At 18.9% G+C, this 13,387-nt stretch overlaps 1 protein-coding gene and 1 long non-coding RNA gene across 2 annotated transcripts; one reads left to right on the forward strand and one right to left on the reverse strand.

The window, feature by feature from the left end:
• The first annotated feature begins 2,482 nt into the window (after nucleotides 1–2,482).
• On the forward strand, nucleotides 2,483–3,539 carry LOC147658630 (uncharacterized). The gene is made up of 3 exons (XR_015293424.1): nucleotides 2,483–2,999; nucleotides 3,094–3,245; nucleotides 3,464–3,539. It is a non-coding gene; the product is annotated as an uncharacterized LOC147658630 (long non-coding RNA).
• Nucleotides 3,540–5,242: 1,703 nt separating this feature from the next.
• Cpr49Ah (cuticular protein 49Ah) lies at nucleotides 5,243–9,381 on the reverse strand. Its single transcript, XM_003695038.4, has 4 exons — nucleotides 9,206–9,381; nucleotides 7,610–7,788; nucleotides 6,695–6,956; nucleotides 5,243–5,475 (listed from the first exon to the last, which is right to left on the reverse strand). The coding sequence occupies exons 1-4, from the start codon at nucleotides 9,215–9,217 to the stop codon at nucleotides 5,377–5,379; spliced, it is 552 nt and encodes a 183-aa protein (XP_003695086.1). The 5' UTR covers nucleotides 9,218–9,381; the 3' UTR covers nucleotides 5,243–5,376.
• Nucleotides 9,382–13,387: the final 4,006 nt, after the last annotated feature.

The raw sequence follows: 13,387 nt of genomic DNA on the forward strand, positions 1-13,387 counted from the left end.
AGAAATAAACACATTCGCATATGCGATAGAAAATTTTATTAACTGCTTATCGAAAGACTGGAACATTTATATTAGAACAACCTGTGAGTTTAGACACAAATCTTCTCTAAGAAATTACGAAATTTACACATATAACGTCATTCGTTTCCATTATTCGAAGGCTATTTGAACTAGTTCAAGAGCAATAGCTATAAACAGGTAGAGATAGAATTGCGTTAGTGTAACATCTTTACACTCGATCTTTAGAAAATGCTCCGAAAGTAAAGAAACACACATTTAATGCTAAGCTTCATGATATTGACGAAACCAATTATTCTGCAGTATGTGAAATATATCGATAATTGTTAGAAATTAGTAGAAAATTTTAAAGAGAAGTTTCTAATTCATGATTTCAAAAACCTGGATTAACAATTTAGTAATCCAAAATTCCACCGATTCTTCACTAGACAAAAATAAAACGACTCGTTTTCTTGAAAAATTAGATTAAAGTTTGATAAATTAATTTTAATCATTAGAATTTATTATAATTTGATTAATAATATATTATACATTAACATAAAAAAAAGAAAAAATTATTATATTGTTTATGCATTAAATTATATATATATATATATAAAATTTCGTCAAAATCGGTTAACACTTGTTATAAATAATAAAAAATGTTTAAATTCACATTTTTTCAGTCTACGAATATATATAATAAATCTAACATTTTTTTCATGATCTTTTAATGTCTATAGCTTTTTCTTAATCGACCTTCAATGAATCTTTATGTATACATATAATTTTCTTAGATTTAAAAGAGACATATTTTTTATAGATTCATATAAAAAAATTAAAAATCATGATTTTTTTCTTCACCAATGACTTTGACTAATGATAATTTTTTTTTTAATTTTTTTCTTTTTTTTTTCATATTATCTAATATATTAATTCTTTTAATGTCTTAAAATAATTCAAGTTATTTGATTCTTTGATAACTTTAAAAAAATTATTTTGTTTTAAAGAATGTCCAAATATTATTATTGCTATTGTGTACGTATATATTCAATGATAGAAGATCTTGAAAGAATAAAGATTTCACACGAAACAATAAGAAAAATAATACGTGAGAAAGATTTACTTTATAAGATTCACCGAATATAAGAACTGTGTAAAACAGATTATATTACGAAAATTTTGTCGTTAAATGCTAAAAAAATTAGAATATAATCCACGCTTTACTGAGTATAGTATATATTTTAGTATATTTTATATACTGAAATTATTTCTAATAAGAATATTCTTAATTATCAGAATTTGGATTTATAGAAATTCCCACATTAGCTGAATAAAAATTCAATTAAAGACTTTTCTTCTAATATGTAGGACAGATATTATTAGAGAAAATATCACAAGCTATTTTTTCATCTTTTCTCTTAACGAGGCCAAATTGTTTATGATTTCTTGGCAGTGATTTTTTAACAGTACTTTTTTATGGTATATTATTTCGCATTACAAATGTACACTGATTTTCATGAATGATTTTCATCTTTTCTTTATTTTCATTAGAAAATTTTAGACAATTTTTAAATGATATCTGATTATATATATTTGAAATTCATTAAATTTACAAATCGCTTCATATTTATAATTGGTTATCAGATTTTACACTTCTAGATTTTTTTTTTAGAAAGAGTCAGGAATATATTTTATTCAAGGAAATAATATATTGTTTATATCAACTATTTATATCTGTGAAATAATTAAAATAAAAAATTAACGAACAGGTTTGCAACCTTTCTTAAGGAAATTTCTCATTGTTTCGTGAAATCTCTATTCGATAAATGGTGATATTGTTCCTTTTTGTGCCAATAAATATAAAAGTGTCTCTTCTATATTCAGGAATCGCTATTTCTGGATTACTAGCAATTTTGAATTGCTAAATTGATTCAAGAATGTAATCACAACAATTAGGAATTTCTCCTGAGATTCTTTTCTTTCTATTAATTCTTTCTAATTCTTGAATCAATTTAGCAATTATAGAAACAAAGAATAATTTTCATTAGCTTCAATAATATGCTAAATATTAAGTAATAATAATATACTAAATCTTAATATAATTATAATATTAAATATTTTTATTGATTATTATTATATCGTTATATTAATTTTATATTATTATTAAAATATTGTTTATTTATTATATTATATATTTATAATATATTATCGTTACATAATAATAATAAAAATATATAAAATTCAAGATATAATGAATCTAATTTTGTAAAAGATCAATTGCAATCTATGATTTCTTTAAGAATGTTACTTTTGGTTTCTTATGATAAATACTATATATTCTAAAAAAAAATTTTAACTAAAAATCATGCTCAATTTTTTTGAACATTTTTTTTAACAAAATTCTTGATCCAAAGTTATGACAAATAATTTTTGGTACTTTGTACATGTTGAAATCACCATATTCAATAGAGTTGGTATCCCTGATATTGGTTATTTACATATGAGTAGTATTAATATTAGTTATAAGTTTAATTGAAAAAAATTATTATATTAAGATCGAAAATATGTAGTATGTTATTTTGTAAAATGAATATAAGTTAAGCAAAAATCCATTAATTAAGTTAACCGGCAATCTACACAAATTAGATTCAATAAATTATGGACCCAAAGGATCACATAAAATCACATGCTAAAATAATTTAAAAATTGGTATAAATTTTGAAATATACACAATCAAAAATGAAGAATACACACTAAATGAAGAAAATTATTAATGCTAGAAATAAATAAAGTTTAAAAAATTAATATATAATATATATTTACATCAAAAATGAAAAGCTATTCTAATTTTTTAAGTATTAGTAAAAATCAAATAAATAACAGAAAATGCTCAAATAGTATAAGAAGCTTTGATATTCATTGAAAAATTCAACAATGAAATCATTTATAAGCAACTATTCAAAATGTGAAAAGAAATAAATATGCAAATGGAAAAATATGTAAGTAAATATTAGGAAAATTAGAAGAAATAAATATTAAAATTACTTTAAATTATACATTGTCTTTCATCAGAATATGAAAACTTTTATATAGCCATAAAATCTAGAGATCAACATTAAATTTCTTAAAAACAAAATTAATAAAATTGAAAACCAGATTCAAAAATTAAAATGCACAAGATGAAGTTAAAAATGATAGATTTTTAATAAGAGACAAATCAAAGAATAACAATGCAAGTATATACAGTAAGTACAATAAAAATTTTAATGTACAAATATATATAATTATATTAAATATTAATCTAATGATTAATGATTCTGATTAGCAATGCTTAGAAATTACTGTGATAATATTATATCATATTATTATTTATATAAAAATAGTAAAAAATTTATCAACATATTAATATATATATTGTAAATATATATTATATATATAAATTATACATTATTGTATTTTTTAGATACAATTCAGAATGATTTGAGAAATTGGAAAGAAAATCTTGATAATAATATATATTATATATATATGTAGTTAAAGTTTCAATGAAAATTATGAATGTGAGATATATCATTTAAGAAAAATTCATAGAATTCTATTTAAGATTTCTTCAGAAAAAAAAACTGAAGTTTAAGAATTAGTGCACATCAATATTGGATTCATGAAGATAATTTCATTAAATAATGTAAGATATTTTATTATTTTTATTGATAATATAAGAAGTATATAAATCAAAAAAAAAAAAAATTGGAAAGCAAATAAAATATATCAGATTTTATAATGCAAAAAAATAAATATTTCAAAAAAGTTTAGAGAATTTCTTAAAATACATGGTATCAGGAAAATTAAACTTATAATTAAACTTGAAACATACTCTTGAATAAAATAGCATAGCCGAAAAAACCAATAGAACATTAACAGAATATGTATATACTTGAAACGTTGTGGACTGATGTGATAAATATAGCAAATTAAATTAAAAATAGATATCTAAGCTTAAGACTTATAAATAATATGATGGATAATATGAAATGGAAAATAGAACAAAAGAAAACCATATATTGGATTTATGAAGATGTTTAAATAAATAAAGTCATTGCATTAGAAAAATCTGAAATAGAAAAATTTAATCAAACAAGTAAGAGTATATTAATTATGATATATAATCATGTATAACATAAATATGTATAATATATAGTTCGATATTCAAGTGAAATCTAAAACATAAAGATTATGGTTGTTTGATACCACTAGAATGGTAAAAAAAAACGAGATGTATGCTTTATATAAAAGTCAGAAACTTTACAAAAAATTTTAATAATTTTCAAAAAGAGATGATAACATAATAATAGATATTTCTGCCTAAAAAAAATAATATACAAAACATAAGTATAGATATAAATAGTAGTATAATTTAGAAAATAATAAAATTTTCAAAGAAAAGAAAGAAGAAAAAAATATTCAAATGAGAAAACTTAGAAGATCATCGAAGCAATTTCAAGGAGAATTTACAGAGCTATCTAATTAATAAAATTGAAAATAGAAATGACAAATAATTTAGCGGTCATGAATACAAAATATGAATATAGAATAAAACATAAAAAAATTAAATATAATCTCTTATCAAATAAATAAGTATTTAAAATAAAAAGAAATCACGATGAATCTATAAATAAATATAAAATAAAACTAATAGTAGATAAAACAAAATTATAGATTATAAGGAAATATATCCTATAACAAGTTAAACAATGTGAACAATTTTGATTGCTTCAATTGAAAATAAAATGTATGTAGATTAACTAGATATTATATTAGTTTATGTTTAATGTGATTTAAAAAAAATGCTATTATAGTTTGATATGGAATAATCTGAACTATTCCTAATGAAGAATAAAAATTAAATACTTATATTAATTATTTACTTATTTAATATGACTATGTGAAAATCTATACAATTCTTGTATAGATTTGTTAATTCTAATCTTAAGAAGTTAATCAACATTTTATTTTAGAAATTATGGACATATAGGATATATTGGAAACATTAAATTGAAGGAAATACATTTTAGAATTATTAAAAAAATTTGAAATATAAAATTGTAAATCCATATCAATGTTTATAGAACTTCAAAATACAAAAAGAAATTTATATGAATCATAAAATTATATTCATATAAATTTATAAATATATTAATATATAAATTTTAAGATTAATAATATCAATGAAAAGAAACACACATTTATGTATTTACTTTATAATATTATTATAAAATTTATTTTATTAAAATATCCTTAATTTAAAAACTTAATTGTTTGACTTAATTTTTATACTACATGAAAACATATGTCAACAATGTTTATTTTTTATTTATTTCATTTTCGAAATTTTCTATCATAATTATCTCGTCGATCTATTTGCTGATTCAAGGGTTGTTGCTGTAGTTTTTGAGCTGCCTCACGTGCATCTGCTTCCTATAATACAATAATAATTTTATTATTACACATTCGTTCATTTAATAAATATATAGATATATTTGCTACATTATTTATCCTTATTATATACATATTATTAAATACATACATCATCATATATATATATATATATATGAATTATAATATATTATTACATAGAGAAATTATAATATAATTATTTACAAATATTATTAATATAAAAAAGCAATGAATAAAAAAATGATTTTAAATGCTTATGTTTGTATTATATTCAAATACTAAAGTTAATATTAATATTATTATTATATATTAATAAATAAATATTATTATATTAATATTTAAATTTTATTAATTTCTACAAATATAATATAATCTAAAAGTATAATACAAGTCATATATATTTTTATTGTTAATTATATATTTTAGTATAATTTGATTTAATTAATTTAGTTATAAAATGATATAAAATAATATAATATTTTTTTTACAAAATAATTTAAAAAAATTAAAAAAAATTATAAAACGTTCCTATTATATTTTTCTTTGATAAAAGAATTAATTTCTAGTAAATTAATTTAGTCAAAATTAATTTTATCAAAACTTAATTGTTATAAATAAAATCATTATTAATAAAATATTTAATTATAATATTAATAATAAAAAATTTAATATAATATAATATAAAATAATATAATATAATAAATTTACTTACTATTTATAATACAATAATACAATATTTATGAAAAATTTTTCAGAAAATCGTAAAAATATTATTTTAATATAGTTATTTTTTAATATAGAATATGTAATAATATTTTAAAAAAATGTTAATACATTTAATAATACCCATACAAAAAATTATCTACTTATAATTAAAGAAAAATGTCCCATTAGAACTTTCTTTTCTTGTTTTTCTTCCTCCTTTTTTTAATATTTCAATTTTTAAAATCTTTAATAAAAGTTTAATTCTATATATTCTAAATGATTATAAATTTTTAACTCATCTAATTATTTAATTAATTAAATTGTTTTGAAAAAAATAGTTTGTCACAATTTATGTAAACTATCTTATGTAATTTATAATATATGTATACTTCTTTGGGATATAAAATGAAATGAGAAAAATAAGCTGAAAAAGAAAGAAAGAGAAAGTATAAATCGAATTGAAAGAGATACAAGAAAGAACGAATAGAGAAAGGAAGAAGCAGAAAGTGAGAAAAGGAAAAGTCGTGGGACGTACCTCTTGCTGACGAATGCCCGCAAAGATGAGGTCGAGGCCTTTCTGAATCTCTTCACTGACTGGCGGTGGCGTGGGAATGTGATCTCCGGTCGCGTGAAAGCCAGTCTCGTCGGCAGTATAATGGATGGTGATCAGCTTCCCCTCTGGACTCGTATATGAGAAACTTCCTTGTTGAACCAACGCTTCTCCTTGTTCCTCGCCTTCGCCTACTTTCTTGATGTAACCACTCTCCTCAGCGATAATATTGTTTCCCGTTTCATAACTATGAATAAGTTATTCGCATCAGATTTCAAATTACATTCTTCTGAACTTTATTTCAATATGTACGCACATCGTAGCGTTATCAGATTTAAAACAAAGTTTTCAAACGTACAAATACATTTTTAAATTTATTATATTGTTACAGATAAAATTCGTGAATATATAAAATAATTAATTTGTATTTCATAAGTTATAAATTTATTTCAAAAAATTTATAAATATAATATTATTTTTAAATTTATCATAATTTTATAATTATATCATAATATTATGATTTACTTTAATTTTAATAATCTATCCATTATTTATGTTAAATATTAAATTATTTTAATAAAAATTAGAAATTTTACCTAAATTATGTTTATAAATTAATAAGAATTATTATTTTTTTAAAATATATAAATAATAAATTTTAAAATTTTATTTAAAATGACTATATTTTAATGAGTAATTTTAATATATTTATTTTTTTTTTATTCTTATATATAATAATTTATTTTTTTAAATTTAGTAATAAGTAATAAAGAAATAATAAACAATAAATAAATATTATTATTTATATCGTTATCATTAAATATTTTTCAATTATAAATATTTTAATAATGGATAAAAATATTAAATATAAATTTAAAAAAGTAATTATAAAATAGTCACCTTGTTTTGTAAGTTCCATCATGTTCTTGTTGTTTATTCCAATGTAAAATTGGAATGGGTGTTGTTGTTAATGATCCTCTCCTCTCATCAGTCGGAGGATTTTGTCTATCTTCGTGATAATTGTTACGAGCATAATTTGAATCTTGTGCTGCTGCAAATCCTAAAATTATTGCTATTATCTAAAAAAGAAATTATTTATATTATTGTTAAACTATTTAAAAAAAAACTAATTATCGTTTTTACAATATGTTTGATAATAATTGTAATATTGTATTATTTTATATATAATTGTAATATTTTAAAATGAAGTTTTAATAATAATAGAAATCTGTGACCAACACCATCGATGTGATGAGTGAAAGTAAGATGCCAATGCGGGTCATTTAACTCCTGACCTACGAGTTTACGAACTCGTCTTCAATTTAGATTGCTTCGTGTTCTTTCCAGTTATCCGTGTCGCAACAATAGTTCAAGAATTATATTATTTTTTTAATTCGAATTTAAAGGAACAATATTTACAATTATTTTCATTAAATAATAATTTTTGGTATATGCATAATATTTAATTTTTCTTTCCTTTAATTTACAAAATTTTTTTTTAAATTTTCTTAAACTTGCAAAAAAAATACCGACTTGATAAAATAATAATACTGAAAATATATATATTTATTATTTCCAATGAAACACTTATTAATTAATTTATACTATATAATTATTAATATTATATAATATACTGTATAATTGTAAATACTATATAATATACTATATAACTGTAAATATTGCATAATTAAATTAATTATTCAAATTAATAATATACAATTATAAGCAAATATTCAATATAGATTGAAATAATATACTATGTGTTTAGCAATAAGTTCTAAGTATAGTACGATATATTAAAGGTCAACCATGCAGACCTTCATTTTATTCTTCACGTAATAATACTATTCAGAAATAATTAAAATTATATCAATAATAAGAAAAAAAGCATTTATAAATAGCAAATAATAATTTAATAATTTTTTCCTAAGAAATTCTGTATTATATTGATAATAATATTTTATATTATTATTATTATTATATTATAATGTAAATACAAGTGTGATATTTCGAAATAAAAGCTTAAGTATTTTAAATAATTGTTTTTAATTGTATTTAATTCACATTAAATATTTGCAACAATTAATTCCAGAATTCGTACATATAATTTAATCTATGTTTAATATTTTCTTAAACCTTTGTAATATGTCCATTCAATTTTTTTTTATTTTATCACAATTTAATTGAAAAAAATTGAACATATTTTGCTTAATCGTTATTACAAATATGATTTAAAAAATAAAACATTGGTAAAAAATATCAAATTCATCATTCATTTTATATTGATTAAATTTAAAATAAAAAATAATTTTGTTTTTTGTTGGCTTTTTTCAATCTGATTTTATTTTTTATCTTATTTCTATACGAAGATACCAGAATATTTCATACATTTTCAATTTTTATTGCAAAATGAGAAGAAAAAGTGAAATGTTCGAATAACGAAAATAATGATGTAAAACAGATCAATATAAAAATAAAAATATAAAAATTACTTACAATTGTTTTCATCTCTCTCTTAATAAAGAAAACACTTTTGAAAAAGATGAGCACTACTAAATCAGATCGTTTGTGATCCTAAGGAAATAAGGAATTCACCTTTTATACTCTCACTTTATCCCCACTTAAAAAGTGATGGATCTCCAAAGATGTTTCACATAGTTTGTAACAACGATCTTTACATGCGTGTTATCTTATATGTATATGGTGATACATTCCATACCACTTTATGTTTCTTTTCGACTATTTTTTCTTTATCTTTTTTTGCAAGGGTAAATCAATACATTGTATTAATAGATTATATTATAATTTTTTATTATAAGTAATTACTTATTTTAAAGCCCTGAATAATTAAAATTTTAATTTCGTTTCAATTTATTTCTACCATTATTAATTAAATATAATTACATCAAATATTTTTCTTACTTATTTTTCTAAATTACTCTATATCGATAACAAAAAATCAATAATATTTTATTTTATTAAAATTATAAAACTCTTATAATTCTTATAACTAGTTCGAATAATATCAAAGCAAGTAACAATTTAAATAATAATTTTAATCTAAATATTATTTTATTTTATTTTTGTTATTATAATTCTAATATTATATATTTAGCTCTACAATTAATATATTTCTTTTCAAATAATAAATATAAAATTATTTTGAAATTTTATATTTGTACGAACAAATAGAACGATAGAACGATAGAACTAATTACTTAATTCCTTGATAATAAATAGTGAATAAACATAAGTGAAAGATTTTCAATTTCTGAAAACAGAAATTTTATGATAACATAACAATTATACATTAAATACTTGCTAATATTTAAATTCCAATCTATTGCATCACATATGAAGTCACGATTCTCTAAACTATTGCTACAGCATGAACATGTAAATTATATTAATATTGAATTTTTCATTGAATTCAATATTAATATCTTAAGTAAATAAATATTAAACATAACTTTTTTTATTGCTTCATATGAAATATATTCAAATATTGAATATATGAATTTGAATGGAAATAAATAATTACCGTATTATTATGTACGCAAAGAAATGCTACAATAAACATATTATAATTAAGTTCTTTTTTTTTTTGTAAGTTTTAGAAATAGAATTTTCCATTAGACTTAAAATAGAAGATATAGCTTATAATTCCATAATAATTTTTAAATTTATATTTATTAGAACTTTTTATTTATTTTAAAGAATATTTATGTTCCTAATTTTTCCAGAACTTTTTTTTTTACATCTTGTATATATTACTATGAGCAAGCAAAAATTATGTTCAATAATAAAATTCATAAATCAAATTCAAAAATTATTTATATATATTTAATAATATTAATTTAAATACATATAAAAAAATATTTGTTTCATCATTTAATCACATTCATTGCGTTTTTTTCATTATCTAAATTTGATATTTTTTTATGAGATACATTTTGTATTATTAAAAAAATATGAGCCTTTAGAAATAACTGATATTCATATATTATTAGAAATTATATATATATATTGATTTTATTTTATTAACACTATTAATTTTTTTTTCTTTTTGTATCCTTTTGTATACATACATTAGAAACTATTATACATATATTGATTTATTATATTATTAATTGTCCATTTGAACTTATATTTCATCATTTAATATTAAAGAAGACGATATATACAAAATGAGAAATAATAAATAAAATAAGTGATAGTAATATTAATATATAATATATAATAATTGTGAGTAATATAAGTAATAAAAAGAATATTTTATCAAATACAAATAAAATTTATTCAATGTAATAATCTTAATAATTAATGATTGTTATATTGTTATATTATAATAAACATATTATATCGAATAAAAATCAAATAGAATTTTGTATTATAATTCTGAAACGAAAAATTTCTTCAAAGTTTCATTATTATCGTATATTATCTGAACGAGCATAAAACAAACATCTACAGTGTTTTTTATTAAAATTTGACAACGCTTTTTGAGAATTGCAATTTTTTTGAATGTTTTGAGAATGAAAAAAGTAAAAAAATTTTATGATTTCTTCTTTCTTCACTTTGATATCTTGTTTTGGTCATAAATTACAACTGCTTCCACAAGTATTCCACAATACCTTTAGGTTTCTTTCATAATTACCTTTCGAATCTGATCGAAAAATTAGCATAAGAATTGATTAATTATTCTTTAATAGCTATTATTATATATCTTCTTTTTATTTTGCCGCAAAAAGAAAACATTTTATCGGGAGGAAAGGAAATGTAATATAATTTATTAGTATAATATATTAATTGATACTAAATTTATATTTCCTTATTGCAAAAGATTCTTTATACATTGTATATTCTTCATACATTATAAAAACATTTTATGTAAAATCATTATAAATAATAATCATTAAATATAATTATATTATCTATATATATATATTATTTTATAATTATATTTGTTAAGTATTATTTGTAGATTATTTATACCATTAATAATGTAATAAAATAAAATTTTTTTGTAACAACAAATTAGTTATTCGATTAAAAAATATCTAATTTGTATTTATTTGATAATACTGATCATTATCAATTTTAGCTTTATATTTTTCTTTTAATCATTGTATGTTACTAGTTAAAAATGATAATTATTTTTTAATTAGTATTTTTATTTAAACAGATATCATTATCGTTACTAATTATTATGTTTTTATCTTTTTTAAACAATATTATTTAAATAACAGTTAAAAATAATAATTTTCATTTTAATAAAAATCAATTACACTTCTATCTCTTCTAATAATATTTAAATAAAAATCTTAAATGTCATTTAAACAGTTAAAAATTCTGTTTCATTATGCAACACATTTTACCAATAATTACATTAAATGTAAGAGAAACGATTTCAGTTTAAGAAAAACCACAGTTTGAAAACGTTAGATGATTTAGTACAATTAAATTTAGAAATCAAGTTTCGATATTTATTATTTGAAAAGCATTATTTATTCATTTAAAAATTCAGAATTATTTTACTTCTTACCATTTTTTTATCATTTCTTCATTATATAATAAATTATTTTATTTAATTATGAAATTTTTTATTGTTATATAATATTCTTAATTATTATATATTTTTATTAGATAATATAATATTCAATTTCATAAATACTTTATTTGTAAGTTGTATGATTATAATATATATGTATGATTATAATTTCAAATACTTTTTTTGCAATAAAACGACAATCATTATCGTTATCTTATATAGAATTATCATAAATATTAAAATTGAATAATAACTGCAAAAATGTTGTTATTTTTTTCTTAATAAAATAAAATTTCAATTAACTTCTTAACTTTATTTTAAAATTTTATAATTTTATTTAACCAATATTTTACGTCATTTCAAAATTTTAAAACAATTGTTATTGTCGAAAGATATTTACTTAGTTTTTTTTTTTTTGATTTTTTAATAATAAAAACCATATACTATATTATTATCTCATTTTTTCTATTTACTTTTTTTTCTTAACACTCCTGATTATCATGAAATTATTTAATTATTTGCATGCAATATATTTCTCCAATTTAAATCAAAAAATTTTTCTTAGGTTTGAGATTATCGTATAATCTACGTCAATTGTTATTGGAAGAACTGCAATTTTCCATGATGAACATGAAGATTTAAAAAAAGCATAAATTCTTTTTCAAATTGGAGATGAGAATTTTGTTAACTATCGAACGAATATTTTTTTCAATTCTTAAATTAAAAACTTTGTCAAATTTCGAGTCTAAAATAAAATTTTTAAATTCCAAACTAAAAAAAACTTTATCAGATTTCGGAAGAATATTTTCTCGAACTAAAAAATTATTTTAACTCTTTTAACTATTTGATTAACTATTTGATCCAAAAATTATTTCAATCATTGAATCGTATTGAATTCATATTTCATTCAATTTATATATTACAATTTATATATTTACATTTAGATATTATAATTATTAGAACTTTATAATAAATCAATTTTATTATTATATAATCTAATTCCAGAAACGAGTTAGAATTAAAAAAATAGATCATCATACGATCACTTAAAAAAAATTAAAATAAATAAATAAATATGTGTATTATTATTGTAATTATTAATAGTTATTAAGACAATACTAAATTTT

This window comes from Apis florea, unplaced genomic scaffold (genome assembly GCF_048593485.1).
Source record: "Apis florea isolate Af1SG1 unplaced genomic scaffold, ASM4859348v1 contig_1794_pilon, whole genome shotgun sequence".
In the NCBI taxonomy this organism is placed as follows: Eukaryota; Metazoa; Arthropoda; class Insecta; order Hymenoptera; family Apidae; genus Apis; species Apis florea.

Bases quoted from the DNA above. Each gene is read 5' to 3' on its own strand.
- Cpr49Ah (XM_003695038.4), bottom strand. The intron at 6,957-7,609 runs GTGACTATTTTA...ACTTATTCATAG, and splicing joins GATGGAACTTACAAAACAAG to TTATGAAACGGGAAACAATA. The intron at 5,476-6,694 runs GTACGTCCCACG...ATTGTATTATAG, and splicing joins CGGGCATTCGTCAGCAAGAG to GAAGCAGATGCACGTGAGGC.